This window comes from Giraffa tippelskirchi, chromosome 6 (genome assembly GCF_054371585.1).
Source record: "Giraffa tippelskirchi isolate mGirTip1 chromosome 6, T2T-mGirTip1v1.2.pri, whole genome shotgun sequence".
In the NCBI taxonomy this organism is placed as follows: domain Eukaryota; kingdom Metazoa; phylum Chordata; class Mammalia; order Artiodactyla; family Giraffidae; genus Giraffa; species Giraffa tippelskirchi.
The window spans coordinates 11417606-11430269 of NC_137280.1; the positions used below are offsets into that span (position 1 = coordinate 11417606).

At 37.8% G+C, this 12664-nt stretch overlaps 1 protein-coding gene and 1 non-coding gene across 7 annotated transcripts in view; both read left to right on the forward strand.

The window, feature by feature from the left end:
- NDUFAF6 (NADH:ubiquinone oxidoreductase complex assembly factor 6) overlaps positions 1-12664 on the forward strand; it is a 33810-nt gene that overhangs the window by 13907 nt on the left and 7239 nt on the right. For all 6 annotated transcript variants that reach the window (XM_081497028.1, XM_081497025.1, XM_081497023.1 and 3 more), the window contains exons 4-7: positions 4014-4070; positions 8380-8482; positions 10226-10359; positions 10956-11057. In XM_081497028.1, the coding sequence (XP_081353154.1) occupies positions 4014-4070; positions 8380-8482; positions 10226-10359; positions 10956-11057 (396 nt within the window). The remainder of the gene's footprint in view (positions 1-4013; positions 4071-8379; positions 8483-10225; positions 10360-10955; positions 11058-12664) is intronic.
- Positions 11665-11799, forward strand: LOC145511825 (small nucleolar RNA SNORA14). Its single transcript, XR_014058200.1, has one exon. It is a non-coding gene; the product is annotated as a small nucleolar RNA SNORA14 (small nucleolar RNA).

Genomic DNA, 12664 nt, shown 5'->3' on the forward strand with positions numbered 1-12664 from the left:
ACAAGTTGGATAGTGGCAATGGGGAATCTATCCTGAAAATATTCTTAGGCTCATGCAACGTTCAGATATATGTTAGTTTTGACAGAATTTAAAATCATTAACAAATAATTTGCACACATCTTTAGTGTGTTTCTTTATTAAAGGAAGAAAGAGGAATTTGGTCTGTTTATGTTATAAATTATTTTCCACATGTTTGGTTGCAGAGTTTAAACCCTACCAATTTTGAAACAACGACAGGTAGATTTTCCATTCTGTCTGCCGAGTAGCTCCTTATTCCACTGCTTTCGTTCTTTCTCTGGACCGTTGAAAATCATGCGTTGATCTTCTGTGCTCTTATCATTCCTAAAACTACCTTGTCTAGTTTCATAGAATTGCCTCTTTGTTGATGAATTTTAGCTATCTGAGAATGGAAGCCTGTGGGCGAGGTGGTTACTTGTACACTAAGCTGTATTTAGTAGTTAGTTTTACATTAAAGCTGTATGGATTCCTTATTCACAACTAGCCTTACAGTCTGGAACTATGTTGAACTAGGAGGAGAGGACGGGGTTAGGCTCCTTCTGTCACTGATCTGCGTCCCCACTGTCATGTCGTGAGTGCCAGAAGACAGCACCTGTCCCAGGAGCCTCGACAGACCTGACTGGTACACCTCTTCTCAGGTCTGCACCCCAGCAGAGGCAGGCCCCGTTTCGGGGCCCCAGATTGACTTCACAGAGCCTCAGTAACTGGAGAGCCAGGCCCCTCCACCAGGGACTGGGAAGGAAAAGTGGATGGGGAGCCCGTGAGTATCGGATTAGTTGTTTCCCTTTATTCATCCCACTTCAAGAACCTCCTCCTGACTGACTCAGTTTAAAGGAAAGTTTATCCAAAATCCAGAAACTGATTATTTTATATGCAAACCTGACTGTGTAAGAAGTTTATGCTAAGACTTGTATCGAAGATTCTGGCCTTTGTCAGGAAATAACTTGAAAGATCAGAGATTTATTTAACATAAATTTATCTTGTCTTGGCTTCACTTAAATTCCAGAAGACATATCTGAATTACAAAATGTTTACATGTATGCCAGTTTGTTCGGTTTTAAAAGCTGGTTAAATTTTGATGATTAATGTTGACCAGCTCTCTGATATGACAGGTATTACAGATTAACGTGAACGTTTGAAAGAAGCAGGTAGTGTTCAGAGAGGTTGTCCTGACTGCGTGTTTTTTGCTTCTCCCCGTTCTTCTGGAGCACGTGCTTATTGCGCCACTGTCCAGTCAGACTTTCCATTGATTGCTTAAAGAGCTTCGGGTTCTTTAGAAGATTAAATAGGGGAACAGAGTGTGCATTCCTGCTGCTCTGTTTCATTGGTGCTTTTAGAGCACAGAATAGATGAATTCCTATAATTCCTAATAATTATAGCCATGATTTTTACTCTACTTGGTTGGCTTCTATTTCCAAAGTTTTGATATGTTTATTCAACAGGTTTTCAGCTTCTTATAAGTATATGTTTTTTATCTTGATCTCTGATTTCCTTCAGAATCAGACAGAACTCTGTTTTGTGGTCAAGGAACTGCAGCTGTTACAGCGTCAGTCTTGAGTAAATAGGAGTCTGACTTTTCAGTGGTTTAGTATCTACTGAATACTTTCATGTGCCAGGAATGGTGCTTGATGGTGTGGTTACAAAGATCAAACAAGCCCTGCCCTACTCAGACAGTGCAGAACAAAAGGATAACAAGACTGAAGGGGCTGAGGTACCCCAGGCTGGTTCCTGGAACTGAGGAGGGAGGCCTGTGGGAGTGCTGCTGGGTAACTGTAGCGATGCTGAGAACACTTCCAAACCAACTCTTTGCAGCCCTCATAGCTTCTGCTGGTTCCTGTTGGGCAAAGTGGGGACCATTCTGCACACGTCCATCCTTTGCCACATGGATGTGTATTGATGAGCCTGCCAGCCTTTACATTAATATCAGTGACATCTTAGAGTCTCAGGTGAAGTGTAGGATATCCTGGAGACTTTATGTTTCACTACTATATTTCTTGTGAAAATATATTATATACTTAGTGTTGACTTGGCAAAAAAGCAGTGTTTAAAAACTTATTTGGAAATAGCTTCAAAATTTCGGGAAGGTTACAAAATTAAAAATCTTTTAAGAACACTTCTATGTCGTTCACCCAGATTTACCTGTTGTGAACATGTTATCCTATTTGTTAATCATTTGTGTGTGCTCACTCGTGTGTGCTGGCATGATCTCTGTATATTTTCACACATAATTTTTTAAAATGATTTGAGTATAAGTTGCATACATCATGTCCCTTTATCCCTCAATACTTAAGTATTTCCTAAGAATGGAGGCATTGTCTTATTTAACCAGAATAGTTATTGACTTTAGTAAATTTAACTTTGAAATAACTTTCATCTGATTTTCCGTTCATATTCCAATTTTGTCAGTTGACGTAATAATATACATTAATGTATTTTTCCCCTCCAGTGTAGGATCAAGTCAGGTATTTTTTGGTCATATCTGTTTAGCCTACTTTAATCTGGAACATTTCCATAGCTTTTCTTTGTCTTCTATGACATTGACATTTTTAAGTATATAACATCTTTCTTTTTTTTTTTTTTATAGTAGAACATACCTCATTTTGGATTTGTCTAATGTTTTCTCATGCTTAGATGGTTCAGGTTATGCACTCTTGGCCAGAATACTACATTGGTGATGTATTCTTGGAGTGTCACATCTTGAGACACATTTTGTCCATCTGTCCTTTATTGGCATTATTCATTTTCATTAACATTCAAGATGTTGCTTGGTTTTCCGAATGTGTAATCTACTGTATAATTAGAATTTCCCTTGCAACTAATCAGCTTTAAGACAATGCAAATGTCCTGCTCCTCATCAATTTCCTGTGAAACGTAATATTCACTGATGGTTCTTATCCAGTCTTTACTATTATGATTACACAATGATAATGTCCCAGTTCTAATGCTCTGTTCACATTTACCACTTGGTGCGCTACTGTAAGCAAGTACTCTCACTCTCCCATATTTGTTTATTAATTATTGGTATAAAGTCTTGAATTCCTTTTTTTTTTTTTCAGTACTTCATAGCTCACTGCTTGCACGCATGCTCGTTTGCTCAGTTGTGTCCAACTCTTTGAGACCCTATGGACTGTAGCCTACCATGTTCCCCTATCTGTGGGATTTCCCAGGCAAGAATACTGGAGTGGGTTGCTATTTCCTCCTCCAGGGAATCTTCCCAACCCAGGGAATGAACCCATGCCTCTTATGTCTCCTACACTGGCAGGCAGATTATAACTCATTACTATACTTAATTATACAGTCCCATATTTGGACAACGAGAGTCCCTTCAAACTGGCTCCTGTGTACTGACATGCCTTCTATCTTTTTTTTCTTTTTGCACTTCTATTTTCCGGCACAATAAAATGGTTTAGGATCATCTTGAATCTCCCTTGTTCCAGCTCTGGAATCCCCTTTTTTAGAGTCTGTTTCCTTTGATGGAGATGGTATTAGAGACCAAGATCTGGGCACTGAGTGTGCTCTTTCTTACTGGAGTGTTTTTGCTCATAAGATAACACTGTATCCTGCAGATGGTTTTCTTTGGAGCTTTATTACCCTTTCTTTTTAAGAAAGTGGTTATTTGCATTAAATAGGGTCTTCATTTTATGGAAAAAAGTTTGTAGTAAGCATAGAAGTCGGGGCATATCACACAGAGAAGCTTGCTCTGCTTAATTCTTGGGGTTTTTGGTTTGTTTGTTTTGAAAGTGGATTCACTAAATTACTAATAGTATAAGAAAAAGATTAATGAAAAAGTTTTGGATATATTATCTTTACTTGGAAATGTTTTAAAATGTTTTCTAGAGACATTTTCTTTTTTCCTAGGTTTTTAACATAGCCGTCTGGTGATGAGTTATTACAAATGTTCCTGGCCTAGTTTTGTATTTGGTTTGTTTATGTTATTCAGGCTTACAGAAGTCATTTGTAGTACTTTCTAAAAACTTAAAACTTTTTTTTTTTAGGCTGTCAGAAAACATAATCTGACTAAAAGATGGCTTATGAAAATCATCGATGAAAGAGTAAGTTGCAATTGTCCAAGTCTTGTTTTTCCTCCTTTTTTAATCCTTATGCTGATTCTTTAGGGAAGAAATGCTTTAATATGTGTATTAATATTTTGGAGAAAGGAGACTTTTAGAGAACTATGCCATTTTATCTGTTCTCCATAACTGCCTGCAACCTACTTTAGCCTCCTACCCCAGTACCTGGAGACAGACAGGCAAACGGGCATCCAGGCAGAGGCATGCATGTGCATATCATACTCTACTATTTTGGTGTTTTTTAAAAAATAGAAAAATTTCAGACTTATATAAAAGTAGAGAGAATTGTGTAATATACTTCCATGTATCTGTCACCCAGCTTTAATAGTTATAAGCCAATGTCCAGTGGTATTGCATTTATTTTCTACCAACTTCCCTCACTAAACCCTATCAGATTATTTTAAAGTAAACCCCAGACATGTTATCATTTGATCTGTAAATAAAATGTGTATAAACAGATAATCAACAAGGACTATTGTATAGCACAGGAAACTCAGTTCTGTAATAATCTAAATGGGAAAAGAATCTGAAGAATAGATGTAAGTATATATATAACTGAACCACTTTGCTGTGCACCGGAAGCTAACAAAACACTGTAAATCAACTCCAATATAAAATAAAAGTTGAAAAGAAGAAGCTTGTATAACATATAATATGATAATCAGACCTTATAAAGTATGGATAATTCCTTAATTTCGTCAAAACTAGAATAGTTGTACACGTATCATATTCATCCAGTGCTTGGAGCTGTGTCCAAATAGAGTGAATAAAGAAAGCTTGATGGTTCTAGCAAATAGAATCTTACACTTAGACCTAAGTTTTAGTTCCAACCAGGCTTGCAGATTGCCTGATAACTGGGACCGATCTGTGTGATCTTTCCGGCACATTGTTGGCTGAGTGCCCTTGACCTAATATTTGTCATACACTGTTGTCATGAAAATGTAAGTTTACTTAGTTTATTTGGATACAATCTGTTAATAACCATAGGCTACAGTAGTAATAATATAAGCCAAAATGAGATAATGACTTTTACATTTTAAAATTCTCAGTTGGCTTATAGAATTAATTAGTATGAAGAAAGTCTATTTTTCAGATGTCTTCTGTTTTTATGATGTAAGAAAATGTGAGAACTCAAGACAGATAATGGAAAAATCTCTTTTTTTATGAAAAAACAAAACAGTTTTTCCATTGTTTAATGGAAAATGACATTTGGCATTTGCATAGAGGGATATATAAAAGTAAAAGATTGGATCAGTATTCATGCATTGACCTATAGATTCAATGCAGTTCCTGTAAAAATTGCAGCTGCTATTTTTTTTTTTGCAGAAATTGACAAGTTGATCCTAAAATTCACATGGAAATGCAAGGGACCCAAAGTATCAAAAGAATCTTAGAAAAGAAGAATAAAGTTGAAGGACTCATTTCCCAATTTTGAGACTTGACCACAAAGTTACAGGAATCAAACTGTGTAGTATTGGCCTTCCATAGACGTATTGATTAATATGTATTGATCATATAGATCACATATATTGGCATGGAATAGAATTGAGAGTTCAGAAGTAAACCTATATATTGATAGTCAACTGATTTTTGACAAGGATATGAAGATAATTCAGTGGGGGAAAGAACACCCTTTTCAGCAAACAGTGCTGGGACAACTAGATACCCACATGCAAAAGAATGATTTTGGTTTCCTACCTCATTCCATATACAGACACTAACTCAAAATGAATATAAACGTAAGTGTTAAAACTGTAAAATTGTTAGGAGGAAACATAGGCATAAATCTTTTTAAGTTTATGTTGGCAGTGATTTCTTAGATATGATACCAAAAGCACAAGCAATAAAATTAAAAAGTAGATAATTGGACTTCATCAAAATTAAAAAGCTTCAGGAAAACAAAAAGACAATCCACAGAATGGGAGAAAATACTTATCAGTTATATATATGATAAGGGACTAGTGTCTAGAATATATAAAGAACATATAACTCAACAATTAAAAAAAGGAATCCAATTTAAACATGAGCAGAAGATTTGTATAAACATTTCTTTTAAAAAGATATATAAATAAGTAATAAACACCTGAAAAGATGTTCAACATCTTTTCACTAGGGAGATGGGAATCCAAGCAACAATGAAGGGGCTCCCCTGATGGCTCAGGGGTAGAGAATCTGCCTGCCAGCGCAGGAGACACAGGTTGGATCCCTGGTCTGGGAAGAGCCCACGTGCTGCAGAGGAGCTAAGCCTGTGCGCCACGACTTCTGAGCCTGTGCTCGAGCCCGCAGGCTGCAGCTGCCAGGCCCATGCGCCGTCACTGCTGAAGCCCACGCGCCCTAAAGCCGGTGCTCCACAGCAAGAGAAGCCACCGCAGGGAGAACCCCTCACACTGCAACTAGAAGGCAGTCCCCACTCCCCACAACTAGCAAAAAGCCAGCACAACCAAAAATAAATAAATAGAAATTAAAAAAAAGCAAACCACAATGAGATACTACTTCATACCCATTGAGATGGCTCTAATAAAAAGAATGAATAATAGTTAAGTGTTGGTGAGGATATGGAGATACTGGGACCCTTCGTACAATGCTGATGGAAATGTGAAATGGTGCAGCTGTTTGGAAAAACTGTTTGGCAGATTCTTCAGAAAGTTAAAGATAGAGTTATCATAGACCTGGTAATTTCACTCCTAGGTTGATACGAGAAATGAAAACATGTGTCCTCACAAAACTTGTACACAAATGTTCATAGCAGCATTATTCATAATAGTCCAAAAGTGGGAACGACTCAGAGTCTATGAATGAGTGAATAAACATACGATGGAATATTATTTGTATTTTCTTCACTTAAAAGGAATGAGATACTAATAGATGTGGCAACATGGGCGAACCTTGAAAATATGCTAATTGAAAGAAGCCAGATACAGAATGCCACATATCGTATCACTGTACTTTTGTAAAATGTTTGCAACAGACAAATCCATGGAGACAGAAAGTGGATTAGTGGTTTGTGGCGATCAGGAGACGGGAAAATGGGAAGTGACAGCTTCATAGATACAGGATTCTTTCTGAGGTGATGAGAACATTCTGGAATTAGATAGTGGTAATATTGCACAACTTTGGAATTTACTACAACTGAGAAATTGTATACTTCAGAAGATTTTATGATGCGTGAGTTGTTTCTTTTTTTTTTTTTAATGTGAAAGATCTGGAGGATATGTTTTCCCCTTGGGATTCATTGCTGGTGCTAGTTTCTCCTAGTTTTAAAACAGGAGGAAGGGGTGGAGGAATAATATTACTTTGGCCATGGAGTCTTTTTAAATGTGTTATAAAAGTTGCTAGATGTGCTTGTTCTAAGATTTACATTTTTCTGTTTCTTAAATATAGTATTTTCTGGTAATCAACCATTACTTTATGGAATATAGTTTCTTCTGTGGGGGAATGGAGGTGCAATAATGTCTGAAATGCTTCATTAAATAGGAGCTCAGTTAAGTAACTTTCTCCATGATATCTTAGACTTTGTTATTGTTTGGTGGCTAAGTCGTATCCGACTCTCTTGCGACTCCATGGTAGACTGTGAGGCTCCTTTGTTCATGGGATTTCCCAGGCAAGAATACTAGAGTGAGTTGCCATTTCCTTCTTCAGGAAATCTTCCCAACCCAGGGATCAAACCTGCGACTTTTGCATTGGCAGGCAGGTTCTTCACTACTGAGCCACCAGGGAAGCCCCCACCTTAGACTTCATTGTTGCTCAGTCACCCAGTCGTGTCTGACTCTTTGCGACCCCATGGACTGCAGCACACCAGACCCCCCTGTCCCTTGTCATCTCCCAAAGGTTGCCCAAGTTCATGTCCATTGCATCAGTGATGCCATCCAACCATCTCGTCCCCTGATGCCCTCTTCTTCTGTCCTCAGTCTTTCCCAGCATCGGAGACTTTTCCAGTGAGTCAGCTGGAGGAGGGAACGGCAAACCACCACAGTATACTTGCTGTGAGACCCTCATGAACTGTATAAAAAGACCTTAGACTTTAGAAGCAAGTAAAAATTAAACCAACCCCACGTCCATGGTGATTTGTGCATTGAGGTTATTCCTGAGTTATTATTTTGAGGGGTGACTTGTAAGTAGTGAACATGTAGGACTTTTTAATATTTTAATTTTATTTTTATCTTATTGTGTAATAAACAGTTCATACTAATAGTTTTAATTATTTAATAGTCATTTCTTTAGGGGAAAAATTTTGCATTTTTAAAATAAATTATTAACCATTCATCAAACAAATAAAGCCTTTTGTTTGTAGGAAAAAAATTTGGATGACAAAGCATATCGTAATATCCAGGAACTAGAAAATTATGCTGAAAACACACAGAGTTCTCTTCTTTATCTAACACTAGAAATATTGGGTAAGTTTCTTTTTTTTCTATTTTATACTTCTCTTTCTTAAATAAAATACTTTTTTTTAATTGAAGTATAGTTGATCTACGTCATTATGTTAATTTCAGGTATACAGGAAAGTGATTCAGTTATATATATACATTTTTTTTTCAGGTTCTTTTTCATTGTAGTTATTACAAGATACTGAATATAGTTCCCCATGCTAAATCCTTGTTGTTTATTTTATATATAAGGATGAGCATCTGTCAATCCCATGCTCCTAATTTATCCCTCCCACTTCTTTCCCCTTTGGTAACCATAAGTTTGTTTTCTAAGTCTGTAAGTCTGTTTCTGTTTTGTAAATAAGTTCATTTGTATTATTTTTTAGATTCTACATATAAGTGGAATTATATAATATTTGTCTTTGTCTGATTTACTTTACTCAGTATGATAATCTCTAGGTCCGTCCATGTTGCTGCAAATGGCAATATTTCATTCTTTTATGGCTGAGTCATATTCCATTGTATGTATATACCACATCTTCTTTATCTGTTCATCTGCCAATGGACATTTAGGTTGTTTCTGTGTCTTGGCTATTGTAAATAGTGTTGCTATGAGTACTGGGATGTATAATGTCTTTTCAAATGAGAGTTTTCATCTTTTCTGGATGTATGTCCAAGCGTGAAATTGCTGAATCATATGGTAACTCTGTTGTTAGTTTTTTAAGGAACCTCCATACTGTTAACATAACACCTTTTATACTTCACTGTTTCTTAATTTGACAGTCTAACCAGTTTAACGCTAAAATTTTTCTTTGCACCAACTATAAACGACGAGCTTTTCTTTTTCTTTTGAGGTAGAAGGGCAATATAATATATACCTTTCTTTGGAATGGAATGCAGACTAATGAAAATTCCCAGATTCTCATAAAAGTACTTTAGCTGCCTCATGCTGTAATTAATAATCTGGTAATTGCAGATGATTTTACTTTTTTATGCAACTCTTACTGTGTGGAAGACCTGTGGCCTGACTCCTTTCTTCTCTGTCAATAATGCTTTCCCATGTTTAAGTTTTTCTTAAAACTTTTCTTAAAAAAAAAAACTTTTCTTAGTTGAAGAAATAAAACTGTAAGTTTTTATGAGATTTTTCTTAGAAAAACAAAAAAACAGCCCAAAGCTATGGAGTTTAGCTGTTTTTGCTCCTTTGACTTTATTCTAAATTGGTGAGGGCTTATTGTCATGAGGATTGTAATGGAATTATTTGGGGCAAGGACAATACCATCCGTTGGAAGAAAGCAGTATGTCTTTAGGTCAGCCTAAAAGAGTAATACAAGTCCTTACCGATTTCCCAGGCCTGTTCTGCCTGCCCGTTCAGTGACGTGTTTGCCAGTGCAGTGAAAGGAGGGAGCAAAGAGCAGAAAGTTTGTTAAGCATGTACTTAAAATGAGGTCGTATGGAAATTGCACTGAGGAGAAGAAATGCGAGACTTGCAGTGTTTTCCACAAGAGCTGATTAAAATTCCAAATGTGCTCTTGGTATGCTGTCGTCTGAGGAAACTTCTATCTAAAAGTTGACGTTCAGAAACCTGTTACTGGTAAATGATCAGCTTGCCTTTGTGCCCAGTTTTGCTCACATAAATCCTGTTTTTCAGATATGAAACACAGGATAAACACCTTTTACATGTTAAGGTGATTTCCCTATGCTGCTTGTATTGACTTGTTATGCATTTAAAGAGAAAAGAGCAGCCTAACTGTCAGATTTCTGAAATCATAGGCATAAAGGATCTTCATGCAGACCATGCTGCCAGTCACATCGGAAAAGCACAAGGCATTGTCACTTGCTTGAGAGCCACCCCCTATCACCGTCACAGAAGAAAGGTTCTCCTTCCCATGGACATCTGTGTGCTGGTAAGGCCGTTACTTGCACTGCTAATTATTTACCTCAAGAGTATGGGGAGGGACATTCTTTTCTTGGTTCTTTAGTCTGTTCTAGTAACTTCTTTGAAACGCATGCTTATTGAATTTTTGCTCCAGAGTTATCAAGTCAGGGTTGTATCAGTCAAGCATTTTAGGTTATGGTGGAGCTGTGTGTAAGAAGGTCCAGAGAACCTCACTTTGTGTAGCCTCACTCCCTTCCAAGCAATTACATAATTATTCCTAGTGTTCAGCTTAGCCTGTTTTATTTTAAAGGAGGAAGTCATCCTTAAGAAAAATTACTGTTTATGAGAACCTTTGTTTTCCGGATGAGGTTCATTATTGTCTGTTCTTTGAAATTTCTTATCTGTTTGTTTATTTTGTTCCAGGTACAATTGTCTACTTAGCATCTTGTTGCATATTCTTCTGGAAGAGACAGTGTGTTTGTGTGTGACACGTGCATATAGCTATATTTAAAAGCCAAAAGAGGCATTTTACTGTACATATTGTTCTATCACCTGTTGTCCGGAGCTGAGTTAGTTTTAAGTGTGCTTTTTGATTCCTGATGTAATGTGCGTTTTCCTACGTAGCATGGCGTTTCACAAGAGGATTTTCTGCGGAAGAGTCGGGATAGAAATGTGAGAGACGTGGTATACGACATTGCCAGCCAGGCGCACCTGCATCTGAAGCACGTGAGTCGCCTCCTTTTGCCGAATCATTGAAGAAACCGTTGTTTCTAGCTGTGGCTGCTCCCAAGGCGCGCTTATAGCATCTCTGTTTAACAGTGTGTATCCGTTGCTCCCTGAAATCCCGGCAGATGTACCTCAGGGACTATTGGAAACTTTTTCCACTTTCTAAAAATCCCCCTTTCTCCTCCTCAGCTTCCTCAGTTAGGCTCCCCTGGGATCCGTCCACTCACTGTTTCTCTGTCTCTCAGGGGAGAGTGTGTCTTCCTGTCTGGTCACGGCTGATGCCTCTCCTCTTCCACTCTTCCAGGGCTTTCCATCCTCAGCAGTTCCCAGCTGGTGTTTTCAGCTGGCCTCTCTGACAACTTGCCCCATCATCTTCTCGTTTGTTGCTACTGTTTTTATCGGGCAGCCTGTGGGACCCTTCTGTTTCTTGCTTTTCTCTCCCAGTTAACCCTTTCTGAATACGTGCTCTACGTTTATTTTTACCTCAAGGCCCTCACCACCGTGACCCTGTTCACCAAGCTGTAATTTGGCTTCCATCCTGCATACTCTAATAATCATCTCTAGTAAATCATTTCCTATTGCCACGTTTGAAAGAGTGTCTGATTTATTGCATTCTTAAACCCTCTTGGTAGCTTCACTCTGAATGCTTCCAGGATATGAGTGAATGCTATAGGAATTGCAGGGGAGTCCAAAGGGCTGCGCCTCTCCTATGGCTCAGTCTTATTTCATACCTGCAACATCTCCTAAGAGAGATTTGTAAGAGGGAAATCGTGTCACTGAAACCATTGTGGTCTTTGAATCTTGTAGATATACTCATTTGCAGGATACAATATAAGAGCAAATTTGTTGCAGCAAGTATTTTTGTAGCTTATCTAGGTTGCTTAGTCAAAATAGTTTCTGAAATTAAAATTCCACTTAAGTCATTAAAGCCCAGAAAGTACAAAGAAATGATTCTCATATTTAATACTTTGTGGTTGTTCAGTCGCTCGGTCATGTCCGACTCTGCAACCCTGTGGACTGCAGCATGCCAGGCTTCCCTGTTCATCACCAACTCCCAGAGCTTGCTCAAACTCATGTCCATCGAGTCAGTGATGCCATCCAACCATCTCATCCTCTGTCGTCCCCTTCTCTTCCCGCCTTCAATATTTCGCAGCATCAGGGTCTTTTCTAATGAATCAGCTCTTTGCATCAGGTGGCCCAAGTATTGGAGCTTCAGCATCAGTCCTTCCAATGAATATTCAGCGTTGATTTCCTTTAGGATTGACTAGTTAATCTCCTTGCAGTCCAAGGGGCTCTCAAGAGTCTTCTCCAACACCATAGTTCAAAAGCATCAGTTCTTCACCTTGGTCCAATTCTCACATCCATACATGACTACTGGAAAAACCATAGCTTTGATTATATGGATCTTTGTTGGCAAAGTAATGTCTCTGCTTTTTAATATGCTGTCTAGGTTTAATATTTACCAATTAATTTAATACTTACCAACAAATTCAGCCATAATAAGTCATTAAAAAATAAAGAGTGTCTGATTTAGGGAGGGTAGATGTTTTATATGTATATATGTGAATTGTATATACATATATACATACATATACACATATAACGAG